The sequence below is a fragment of the Ochotona curzoniae genome, unplaced genomic scaffold, assembly GCF_017591425.1.
Source record: "Ochotona curzoniae isolate NIBS_2020 unplaced genomic scaffold, NIBS_Ocur_1.0 contig_66, whole genome shotgun sequence".
Classification (NCBI taxonomy): Eukaryota; Metazoa; Chordata; class Mammalia; order Lagomorpha; family Ochotonidae; genus Ochotona; species Ochotona curzoniae.
The window spans coordinates 14,756,068-14,768,941 of NW_024466512.1; the positions used below are offsets into that span (position 1 = coordinate 14,756,068).

The window sequence follows — 12,874 nt, forward strand, 5'->3', positions numbered from 1 at the left end:
TGGGATTATAACCAGGATTATAACCGGTGCCCATAAGGGATCCTGGGCATGGAAGGTGAGGACTATAACCAGCTATGCTATTGCGCTGGGCCCAATTCTATCCTTTTATCATAGACAAGATACTGCAATAATAGTCTTAGTAAACAGTTCCAGTCTAGAAAGCACAGTCTCGGGATATTCACCCATCTTTATATCCTGACCAGCCCATTTGGTAAAAACACCAGCACTCAAACTGAAGGGAGTTAAGTTAGCAGGTGTTACTTTGTCTCCCTTAGGAACAAATCAACTGAATTTCATTTTGTAACAAAATTGCTAAAAGCCTTAATATTACATTTATCCAAAGAACCTTTCCTCCTTAATTCAAACATTCACATTCACACACATGCACTAGAAAAACACTAGCAATACTCAAAGTAGCAGCCATAATAATATGACATTTTTACTTGTTATAGAAAAATATTTTGCAAAGCTCAATTAATCAATAAGCCTAAAATCTCACTGTGTTTGTTGTTGGAATACTAGAAGCAATATTATTGAGTATAGCAAGCAGAAAAATGAAAGCCAACAGCAAATAATAATGTTGAGAAAGGCAATTTTAAGAAAAGTATTGTCTTAGTCAATTAATCCCAAAGTTATTTCTAACAGAACCAGCAAAGCTTAAACATAATGTGTCAAAAATGACAGATTCTGGTGACTGTTACAACCCAAATGGCCTTTAATATCATTGCATAAGCAGTAATAATGCAGGTCACAGCTGTAATCATAATAATACACAGTGCATTCTTAGCATTTTTTTTTCTTTGCCTTCTTATAACTGAACTGGGCAGTGAGTTTTACAACCAGCTATACAGATTTTACTGCAAGTTCCCAAAATAAGAAATTTTTGTATGGGCTATAAGGGAGTACAGCACACTGATTTTATCCTAGCTTTCTCCTTTACCTCCACATTATCTTCCTTCAGTTTCTACCTTCATGCCAGCTATACAAGATCCTTCAGTTTTTAGATAATCTCAGTCGTCAACTCCTTCAAGCCAGTTGTAAAGATTTACTACTTTCTTGCAAACTTATCTTAAGTTTTTGTTTTCACTAATCTACTTCTTACCTCTGGTAACGTAGAAATGTTATTGTTTTCTAAATTTAATTCTTCCAGTGCACTGCATTTTGCTAATGACCTTGGTATTGCTGATAGTCTATTATATCTTAGACCAAGACGACTTAAACTGGACAAGTTTCCTGTAAACAAAAAAAAGGGGCAGGAGGTAAGTTATTTTTTAGAAAATCTCACATACCTGTTACAATAACAGCTATCTATTGCATATTTACAATTACTTTGAAGGACTACTTCAACAAGTTCCTTGGCTCATGGTACCAGGGGACCACACATGATACTATGAATCAGGACACTGAAACCACTTTTGTGTTCACTGATCTTTGAAGACAAATGAAATACACAGTTGAAGTTAAGTTTTAGATGAACTATCAGAAAGTACAGGCATAGTCTGGCAAATCAATCTTTAAATAAGGCTTAATTAACTTGCGTTGCACTAGTGTGTATTTGAGGCCTTTACTGCCCCTTCTGATTTAAGTAGTGACAATTTAACATGTAACAAATTGTCAAACATCCATAATCTGAAAGGTCAAAACCAAAATAATACAAAATCTAAAGCTTTTTGAGCACCTATCGCACTCAGAAGATTCCAAATTTCAGACTTCCAGATTAGAGATGCTCAACCAAAGAGGTCTATGCAAATAATCTAGAACTAATATAAAATCACACGTCTAAAACACTCCAGCCTCAAGTATCTTGGATAAAGGAGACCCAATCTATATTGAAAAGATACATGATTTTGGAGGAGAAACTTCCTAAAATGGGGAATATTCTGTGAGAATAGAAAAGTATGATGATTTTTTGTTATCTTAAAAACATTCAAAAAATGCATCTGAAAAACTGACCTAATAATAAAAAATTTCCCCAAAATAATGGAAACTAAACATTATTTGTTAGGTTACAAATAGTATAATATCCATTCAAAAAACTAGTTCTCTCATGATATAAAACCAAGTAACAATGACTAGAATCCAATTCAATGTATTTCTTCATCAAGGCTGATTAATCTCTTTTCTGACTTCAATCTCTTTTCTGGCATTCCCAAATGGGAAGTACACTTTACTTCTAAAAAGTATTTTCAGTTCTAGAAATTATGAAAGTGGATGTTGTGACACCCAAGTTTTTGGGGACAAATAATTCAAGACCTTTCAATTTCTGGCAGCCTTCTAGTGTCTATTCTTCCCTTTTGTTCTGATCATTTTTCAGAAAGCTGCTGCATGATTAATTTTCTTTTTGACGCAACATTACTACAATCCTCAGGGGAAGCACTCTAGCCTAAAGCATAACCTACCCTTGATATCCTTAGGGAGAGATTGGGGGGCAGCCATGTGCCTCCCAGTCTGCATATTTGCTCTTGCTGAAGGAATCAGCTGTGGAACTGATAAAGCATATTTTGTGTGTTTTCCAATAGGAAAACAAAAGCAAAATTCTTATGATACTGAGCAAAACTGAGAGACGTCTCAAATTAAAGGTAATTTTCTCTCAGAATCAAATTACTCCTAGGTTTCTTATTTTTAAAAAATCAGAATAGAGTAACCAGTGTGGTATAGTGAGTTAAGCCACCAATGGTGATGCTGACATCCCACATGGGCACCAATTCTAGTCCTGGCTGCCCTGACCTGAGCAAACAGTGGCAGCTAACCTGGGCCCTGCCACCCTTGTGGCAGACCAGAACGGAGCTCCTTCCTCCCAGCTTCTGTGTTCTGGATGCTGTGGCCATTTAGAGAATGAACCAACAGCGGAGAGGATTGCTCTCTCCTCTCTCTGACACTCTGCTTTTCAAATAAACAAACGAGTTTTTACCAAAATTCAGGACATATGTCTAGAATTTAAAAATCATAAAACACAATAAAATCAGTGATAATTTACACAAAATGGTACTTTTAACTTTAAGTGGAATGAAAAAAGTATGATCTGTCAGAACACGTGATTCTGATGGGAAAAAAATCCATATTTTTTTTCTTACAGTTTATTTATTATTATTGCAAAGGCAGATTACAAAGAGAAGGGGATAGAGAGAGAAAGATCTTCCATCTGCTAGTTCACTCCCCAAATGATTCCACAAGATTTGAGCTGATCCAAAGGCAGGAGCCAGGAGCCAGGAGCTTCCTCAGGGTCTCTCATGTGGGTGCAGGGTCCCAAGGCTTTGGACCATCTCCTACTGCTTTCCCAGGCCACAAGCAGGGAGGTGGATGGGAAGTAGAGTAGCTGCCCATATGGGATCCCAGCACATGCAAGGTGATGATTTAGCCACTGAGTCATTATGCCAGACCAAAAATCTGTATTTTCAAAGGCCTATCACACTTACTTGAGAATAAGGCATGTTTCAAAGAAAAAAAAATCCACATTTGCCAAACTCCATTACTCTCACTAAATATGAAGTTTAAAAAATGAAGTATGAAACATCAAAACTCTCCCATTCTAGGGAAGGAGAGAGAAACCTTTGACTTTAGCAGTCTGGCATTTACTGTGATTCAGCCTCTGCAGTGATTTCAACTCTAACCTCTGTAAATGAGTGGTTTTAACCACAACCTAAACAGTAAACCTAGAATCAAGACACAGCTTGCTTTAATGTTGAGCCATGGCAGCTAAGGAAAAAAGGAAAAGAAAAAAAGAGTCACAACAACAGCAACAGCAAAACTGTTGCTGACCTTCTGCGTATAAATGTAGGCTGATGACACCCAATAACTGGCATATTTAGCTTTCACACGCTTAATTTTTTTATGTGCTTAACAGTGACTCAATTGTTCTATTCTCCATTTTTATAGCTTACCTTCTAATATGGTTATGTTTCAAGTGTGTGGTAAATTTAAACTGGCTATAAATTTAAAAATTAAATGCTTTCAATCTTAGCAAATAAAACCAGTATCTTTAGGCTAATTCAGAATGTTACCTCTGAACAAGAACCCAAGGATCTAAAAGCAGTGAAGTCACACAACAGGCCTGAAGATGGGAATATGTCAACAATACCATATTCCTACAGACACATTAAAGTTAAAATCTTAACTCTGAGATTAATAAAGAAGTAAAATGCTTTCATATGAATAACCATACTTAAGGAATTTCTTCTAAAAGAGAGAGATACAAAATTATGAAAGCCAGAAGAAAATATGGACAAGCAGCTCTTTTGTCAGAGGCTTTGAAAATAAAGCAGCCTCCTCCTACCTTCCAGGAAATTTTATCACCGAATGTCTATGCCTTCTCTGTTACAATTATTTTTCAGCACTTTAATTATATCTCCCCTTTCAAAAGTTACATATTTTTATTTATCTGAAAGGAAGAGAGATGAAGATCTTCCATTCCCTGGCTCAATCCTTCCTCAAAAGCCCATGGGTATGCCATGTGGACCACAGGAATGCAAACCCAAATACTGCTGCCGTGCACCTGCTGTCTCCCCAGTGTGCACATTGGCAGGAGCACTCCAATATGGAGTGTGTCTCCCAAGAAGTGTCTTAACTGCTTTAGCAAATGCATGCCTCTAACTGCATACCCTAGTGGCTAAAGTCATTGCCTTGTACACACCAGGATCCCATATGGTAGCCGGTTCTAAGCCCAGCAGTCCAGCTTTCCATCCATCTCCTTCCATGTGGCCTGGGAAAGCAGTCAAGGATGGCCCAATGACTTGGGACCGTGCACCCACATGGGAGACCCAGAAGAGGCTCCTGGCTGCTGGCTTCAGCTCAGTTCAGCTCCAGCCATTGCAGCCACTTGGGAAATCAATCAGTGGATGGAAGATCTTTCTGTCTCTCCACCTCTCTGTATATGTGACTTTACAATAAAATAAAATAAACAATCTGTTTTAGTACACTTTTGCTTTATAATTTTATTCAACAAAAACTACACCTAAAACTGCATTTTATTCCTCATTTTCTTTTTGTATCAGACTTATGCAAGAATTTTAAAGACAGAAAAAATATATCTGTATTCATTCCCTATTACCTTTGGCCACAAATCTGATTTTATTTGTATAGGAAATTTGATAGAATATTCACTACAGATGTTACAGAATGATTATGTGTTGCAGGCAATCCTGTCAATCCAAGATGTACCTAAATCATAAACCAGTAAACTAAATTACTTTCTCTGTTGCTTTACAAATAATAATAACAGGATCAATGGGACCAAGAATCAGCCGGACAAGGATTCTAATGGTTAGGTCTAGAGCCAATTTCAGTCTGCTTTACTATAGGTAGTAGATGTCTCATATAATGTTAACACAGCTTATTCAAATTTTCTGTTTCAAGTAATAACAGATTAACACAAACCCTCAATTTGAAAAGGGGCAGGTGGTGACGGAGGCATTGTAGTGCAGTGGGTTAAGCCAGCTGCTATGACATTATCAATCCCTTTAGTGTCAATTTGACTCCGGCTATTCCCTCTCTGACTCAGCTCCCTACTAATGCATCTGGGAAAGCAGTGAGAATGGCTCAAGAGCTTGGGGCCCTGCAACTCACACAGGCCACCTGGATAAAGCTCCTACTTGTGGCCTGGCTCAGATCCAGACGTCACAGGTATTTAAGAAGAGAACCAGCAGGTGAAAGGATTTTTCCTTTGCCTAACTCTTTCCGATAAACAAATACTTATTATTAAAAAAAAAAAAAAAACAAAACTGATGTTGGCACACAACTAGTTAAAACACTCTGCCACCCGACCAAAAAACAGGTGTAGCATTTAACCGAGTAGTTTAAAACGTCCATGTCTCATGTTGGAGAACAAGGTTCAGTCCCCAGTGCGGGCTCCTTTTCTCCAGCTCCCGACTAACACAGACTCTAGAAGGCAGTGACAATGGCCTACGGAGACTCGGGTTGAGTTCAGAAGGTCTCTGCTTTGGCCACAGCCCAGCACTGATAACTACAGGCATTTGCGGAATAAACAAGTAGTAGCAGCATGTTCTGTCTCCTTGCCAATGTCCCTTTCATCTCTATGAGAAAAAAAAGCAAAAACCCCAAAATATCATCCAAAACAAAACGCAGAGAACAACATCATAATGAAATACCAGACTACAAGCCAGAAACAAGCACAATACAAGAGAGTGCCATCCTAGGCGAGCTCACCTAACTGCAAGACTCACATGAGATGCTAAGGCAGGTTTCTGGCAAGAGTCAAAACTTAGGAACTGCAATAATCATTATCAATTAGGACCCTACAGAACCCGACCCCACTAACAGTGGTAAACTGAAAACAAAAAATAGTCCTGTAACTGTTCTGTAACAAGGTTTTGATTCATCTAAAGGACCAAAAACTCTGAAGTCTTGAAGAGTAATGGATTAAGGTTGTCCTCTCAGGTACCAGGAGAAGCAAATCAAACACTTTCCAGAGAAAGATAAATTCAGCAGAGGCCTCATGTTTCACAATATCACTGTAATATTATTTATTTAAACTACAGAAAGCAGATACACTTTTTCTAAACATATTAGTATCCTTTCGCAACAAAAACAACTGAAAATTCATTGTAAGAAATGAAAAGTAAACAAGACTACAAACCTAAAACATATCATGGTTAGCTCAATTCAACTGTTTGAAGTTTGGTGAAGTCTTCAAAACACATTCTGAATTTAAAATTTTTCTTATCTTCTCAAATAAATTTTTTTTAACTTTTTAAACCTAGGGCCCGGAGCGGTGGCGCAAGTGGTTAAAGGTCCTCGCCTTGCACGCCCGGGATCCCATATGGGCGCTGGTTCTATCCCGGCAGCCCCGCTTCCCTTCCAGCTCCCTGCCTGTGGCCTGGGAAAGCAGTCGAGGACGGCCCAAAGCTTTGGGAACCTGCACCCGCGTGGGAGACCCGGAAGAGGCTCCTGGCTTCGGATCGGCATAGTATCGGCCCGTTACGCTCACTTGGGGAGTGAATCATCGGACGGAAGCTCTTCCTCTCTGTCTCTCCTCTCTGTATATCCGCCTTTCCAATGAAAAAATAATAAAAATAAATCTTTAAAAAAAAAAAAACTTTTTAAACCTAAATATTGTTTTAAAACTAAACAATATTTAGGTTTAAAAAGTAAAAAAAAAAAAATGATTGAAAAAAAAGTTTTATTTTTTTCCATGTAAGCTATTTCAGCAGATTCACAATATAATAGCATGCAACAATATTCTGAAACAAATTTAAAAAAAAACACTCACCTTGAAGTTTAATTTTAATAAAATATACACATATACTCTAAATTCTGTATTCTTTATGATTCCAGTAAATGTTCATTTTCTAATATTTGCTTTCTTGAGAAATTAAAAGTAATTTTTGAAATATTATCTTAGAAGTTTTATTGCTTGACAGTCTTGAATTTTAACCTCCATGTTTTTTCTCCCCAAAGAAATAAAACAATAGTTCTTTCAATATCCAGGTGGCTACAAACAGCTATCAAGACAACCTTAACCCCGCATACCTATAGTATCTGGGAGGTCTAGCAGCTCATTGTGCTGCAAGTCCAGGTTGGTTATTTGCGTGCAGTTTCCAATCTCCTTTGGAAGGTGTTCAAGTTGATTGTGGGCTACATCCAGGGTTATGAGGTTACATAATTCACCTAAAAATTGACCAAAACAAACTAGTAAGCATTATTCAAGAATATATCAGATAACTCCATTAAGCCAAAGAATAAATTTTACAATGTCCAAATGGAAGCAGGTTACTAGATGAGCAACTTTTATCTGAAAATAACAATTATTTAATGAACACTTGCATTATCAAGAAAAAAATACCTGACAATGATCTTTTCTTACTAAAAAAAGGTTAAACTCAGAAGATGTGAAACTTCTTTCGAAATCACACTGATTAAATTAAAACACTGCCCGTCGGTGCAGGTGTTTAGTAGTTAAGATGCATGCCTAAGTCCCACACCTGGCACTGACTCCTGGCTCCAGCTTACAACTTGCTTTGTAAAAAATCATCTGTTGAGGTGATTTAAGAAACCCATTCACCACAAATGTTTACATATTTCAACATTACAGAAGATTCCATTTTTAACCAAGTCCAGTACAATTATTTTATCTATTTTGAACTTACCTTGAAAGTTACTTTATACCTTAAAATATTTCTGCTTCTGTAACCCAGCACAATGGCAGGACACGATTCAGGCTTGGCTTAGGCACTGGCTCCAGTGATGGCTGTTCCACTTCTGAACCAGCCCCCTGCTGCTAGGCTTCAGACAGCAGCGGAAGATGGCCCAGATGCTTGGGTCCCCACCCACACAGGCTACTCAGATGAAGCTCCCGAGTTCTGACTTTGGCCCACCTAGTTCTAGCCACATTATACCCATTTGGGGAGTGAACCAGGACTAGAAAATGTATGTAGGGTGTGTGTGTGTTTTGAAAAATAAAATATACATATATATTTTCAAAGAGGCATATTCTGGTATTACATAAATGTATATATTGAAATTCATTTAATGAAGACTGTCAATATGGCAGCTCTGTAAAAGAGAAAATAAGATATTTTCTCCTGCCCATTTTAACTCAAACTTATTTATAAGAGGTATATTGGTCCTCCTGTGATTTTTCTTTTTTTTTTTTTTTTTTAAGATTGAGTTTGGAGATTCTGAATGAGTAAGACAAATGACTGTTTATAACATACCCAAAAAAAAAAAATAAACTGAATTTCAACAAAATTCAAAACTTCTGTACATCGATCAATACTATCAAGAAAGTAAAAAGACAACCCACAGAATAGGAGAAGGCATTTACATGCATATTAAGGGATTAATATCCAAAATGCATAAAGAATTTCTATAACTAAAAAAACTATCAAATATGGAAGGAAGCCAATTTAAAAATAAGGGAAAAACTTGAATAAACATTTGGCCAAATATTTATAAATTCCAATAAACAAATTCCAATAACTAATCATTAGGGAAACGCAAACTGAAATGAGAACTATCAAAAGAAAACTACATTTGCTGGCAAGAATGTGAAGAAACTGAAACCACCAGACATGTCCAGTGTGAATGTCACAGTGCACCTGCTGTGGATAACAGTACAGTGACTCTTCAAAAAATTAAACGCATACTACCATATAACCTGTCAATTTTCCTTCAATCGAAAGAATTGAAAACAGGCACTGAAAGAGATATGTACACCAGGCTGTAACAGTATTATTCACAATACATAAAAGATTGAAACAAACAACAAAGGTTCATCAATGAACTGAGAAACTGTGTTAAGTGTATGATATAATATTATATAATCCTAAGAAGGGATAAAATCATGACATTTGTTAAAAATGGATGAACCCTGAAGACATTATGCCAAAGTAAATAAACTACATTCAAAATAATAATTCATTACTTATTCTTACATGAGATATCATTGGTCAAATTTATATATATATTTTAAAAAGTAAAGCATCAGTTACCAAACTGTTCAGAAGAGGGGAAAAGAGAATTTTTCCCTAATGGTTATGGAGTTTCAGCTTCAAATGATAAAGTTCTGGAGAGGGACAGTGGTAAGAGTTGTACAACAATATGGAATATACTTAACATCACAGAACTCAACACTTAGAAATGGTTTAAAAGATAAGTTTTATTACTCAAATTTCAAAGTTACAGCTAAATCAGTGTTAAAATTCACTAAGTTTTTACGTTATAAAAGGACATTTTCTAACAGTAACTGAAGTCCCAATCTCAGGAAAGGAGGAAGGTTTTACGAACTCTAAAACCACAGATTTAAAAAATCAAAATCATGGAAAAATAAGAAAATTTAATGTAAAAAATCCGATTTTTTACGGGGGAAAATCGCTAATATTGACAACTCTCTAGCAGAGGGTAGACATATATTATAAATGTTATCAATGAAATCAGGGTGTATGGATACAGTCCTTAATTAGAACATTCACAAGCTTCATAACAATAAATCATTAATTCAACATTGTCTAAAACTTAGAAAATACAGAGTAAAAACTTAAAAATTATAAATTATCAAAACCAAATGGAAAGCTATTATAATATCACAGGCATTAAATTAAAAAGTATTTATAATTTTGGAAGTTCCCTCCAAAGGATATCCCAAACCCATTCAGCTTCACTGGAAATGTATCAAATGCCTAGAATTCATACAAATTGTAAACAATTCCAAAATAAAGCAGGAGTAGCCAAATTTGTATCAAATGAAATAGATTTCAAATCAAAAGAAAAAAAAAGAGAGAGAAAGAGAGACAGACAGACACCAGGAAGGTCATTATACATTAACCAAGGGCTCAATCCAGCAAGAATAACTATACATACAGGTGCACCTAATATGTAGCATGCAGATACCAAAAGCAAATCTTAATTAATCTATAGACAACAGAAAACCAGCACCTCACTTTCAGAAATACATAGACCAGCCACATACAAGATCAACAAAAAAATAGTAAATCAACTATAACTAGCAGAAACCTACAGAACTTTGCATTGAACAGTTGCAGAATAAATAATCAACACTACAAAGAATATTTTCAAAGAGAACATGATAAACAAGTCTCAACAATTTTAGAACAGAAACCATACCAACTATATTCTGATAAAACTGTAAAATCAATAAAGCAAACCAGAAATTATACAAACACATGGATTTAAATAATCAATAATCAATGAACTAAGGAATAAATGAGAAGACGTAAAAAGCAAATGAAATGGAAACACAAAATATTTAAAAATATGAGATACAGCAAAAGGAGTACTTTAAGCCCAAGTTTATAGCAATTAATGTTTGCACCATTTGAGCATGTGAACATGTGATTCAGGCCTGGGTGTTGATCAGGCTGGGCAAGGTAGCTCCTCCTACTGACAAGTGCATGGACTGGAACTGGAGACGGACGGATCAGGCAGGGTTGGACCAAACCTTAGCCCACTGGCATATGCAGAAGCCAGGCTGGAGTACAGACCATGCTGGGTTAGGCTACTGCACTTACTGTTTTACATGAACCAGAATTTGAACTGGGGGCAGGCCAGCCTGCATCATTCAACGGCAAAGGTCAAGATGCAGGATGGGCTATGCCCAGCTGTGTCAAAGCAACCACTGGCACACACAAAGATCTGTGCTGGAAACAGGCCTGGTTGGGGAGTTAAGGGGATACCCTGCCTGGGTCGTAGTTCCCACTGGTGAGTGCAAGAGCCAGAATGGGGCAGTGATCTGGGATGGGCATGGCTGCAATGTCCCTCGGCATGGGTGTGGACATGATCTGGGACATACCAGACTGGGCTGGACTCCAGCACCCATTGGTGCTCATGAGAGCCAGGGTAGGTATAGGAAAAGCTGGGCTAGGTCTTAGCTCCTACTGAACCATGCAAGAGCTGTGGCTGGGCTATAACAGTCAACAGTAAGAACCGGAAGTGTAGGCAGATTGGTCAAGTTCAAGGCAGAAAGAAGCCCAGACCAGGCCAAATTACAGTGCCCGTTGGCATACTTGGGGCTCAGTTTAGGAACAGGCGAGGCTGGGCCAGTTCACATTACCCTCTGGCAGATCTGAGAACCAGGACACAGTGCAGGACAGGCTAGTTTGGGCTGGGCCGGTCCAGGCTATAGCACCTGTCAGCAAATGCTGAGGTAAGGCGAGTCATGCCAGACTGGGTCACAGTGCCCACTACAAGTAAGACCAAGCAAGGAGGGTGGTAATGGTGCGAGCACAGTAGGGAGGCCTTGAGAAGCTTCCCTGATGAGCCACTGCTTCCACTGGTGATCATGAGAATTGGGATTGGGGAAGACCAGGCCGGGCTAACCAACTGTATTCACTGGTGCATGCAAGAGTCAAAGTAAGTGTAAGCTGGTTGGGCTTTGTTGCAGCATCAGCTGGCAAGTGCTGGGACTTGGGGCAAATCCTGTCAAGCTAGACTGCAAATCCACCTGGAAAGTGCAAGCTCCAGGACTGGGAGTGGGACCAGTAGGGAAACTGTGGGCACAACTCTCATGGGCTGCAACACACACTGGTGACCATGAGAATTAGGGCTGGGGAAGGGCCTGGCTGAACAGGCAGTGGTGACACCCGCAGGCCTGAGTGTGGGCTGGTTAGTGGGCCGATTGTGACTAATCTAGATTTCAATGCCCACTGACATGCACAAGAGCTGAAAGAGATGTGGAACAGATCGAACCAGTCTGCTGCACATACTGGCAAGCACAGGAACCAGGACGGGGGTGGGCTAGGTGAGGACTGTTGGGGGTGCTCCAACTAGGCTGCAGTTACCGCTGATGTACGTGATGGCCAAGTGTGTAGTGGGCTGGGTTGGGCTTGGCCACAACATCCATTGCTTTACATAAGAGACTGGGCCGGAGACAGAACAAACCCAGCAACTGCAATTACCAGTGGGTGAGTAGGCTGATGTGGGTGACAGATTGAGCCAGACCCCATACTGTCAAGCACACACAAAATCAGGTCTGGGATCACACAGATGAGGTCTCTTTGGTGATCTCCCCAACTGAATCGCTTGACCCAAAACTCCAACCATGGGGAGAACTGCAGCATCAGTGGACTGACCACAGAGCACATGTGTCAGAACTGGGTCTCTTCAGTGGCTTAGAAGGAGCAGTGGACTGCATGCTCAAGTATGGCAGTCCACTGGGGCCTGCAGAGGACATCTGGTACAACAGTAGAGACAGGAGGACAGAACAAATTCATCAACTACCCCAGCCAAGCATTGACAGTAAATATCTGGGTGAATGGAGACTCTAAGGTGGACTATGTCAGCTAATAGACCTAGGAAGGATTTCCTCATCCTTGAATTGGCAAGATCAACAGCATTTCAGAACTATCTAAATCACTTAAGCAGAACTCTCAGAGCATGCTCCACATCGGGTACCCTGGGTTGA

The 12,874-nt window shown here is 38.8% G+C and overlaps 1 protein-coding gene across 3 annotated transcripts in view; it reads right to left on the reverse strand.

The window, feature by feature from the left end:
• Nucleotides 1–12,874, reverse strand: part of SHOC2 (SHOC2 leucine rich repeat scaffold protein) — a 67,350-nt gene that overhangs the window by 11,711 nt on the left and 42,765 nt on the right. For 2 of the 3 annotated variants that reach the window (XM_040992119.1, XM_040992120.1), the window contains 2 exons: nucleotides 7,486–7,623; nucleotides 1,103–1,233 (listed from right to left, as the gene is read on the reverse strand). In XM_040992119.1, coding sequence (XP_040848053.1) covers nucleotides 1,103–1,233; nucleotides 7,486–7,623 — 269 coding nt within the window. The remainder of the gene's footprint in view (nucleotides 1–1,102; nucleotides 1,234–7,485; nucleotides 7,624–12,874) is intronic. The other variant, XM_040992121.1, reaches the window with a different exon arrangement.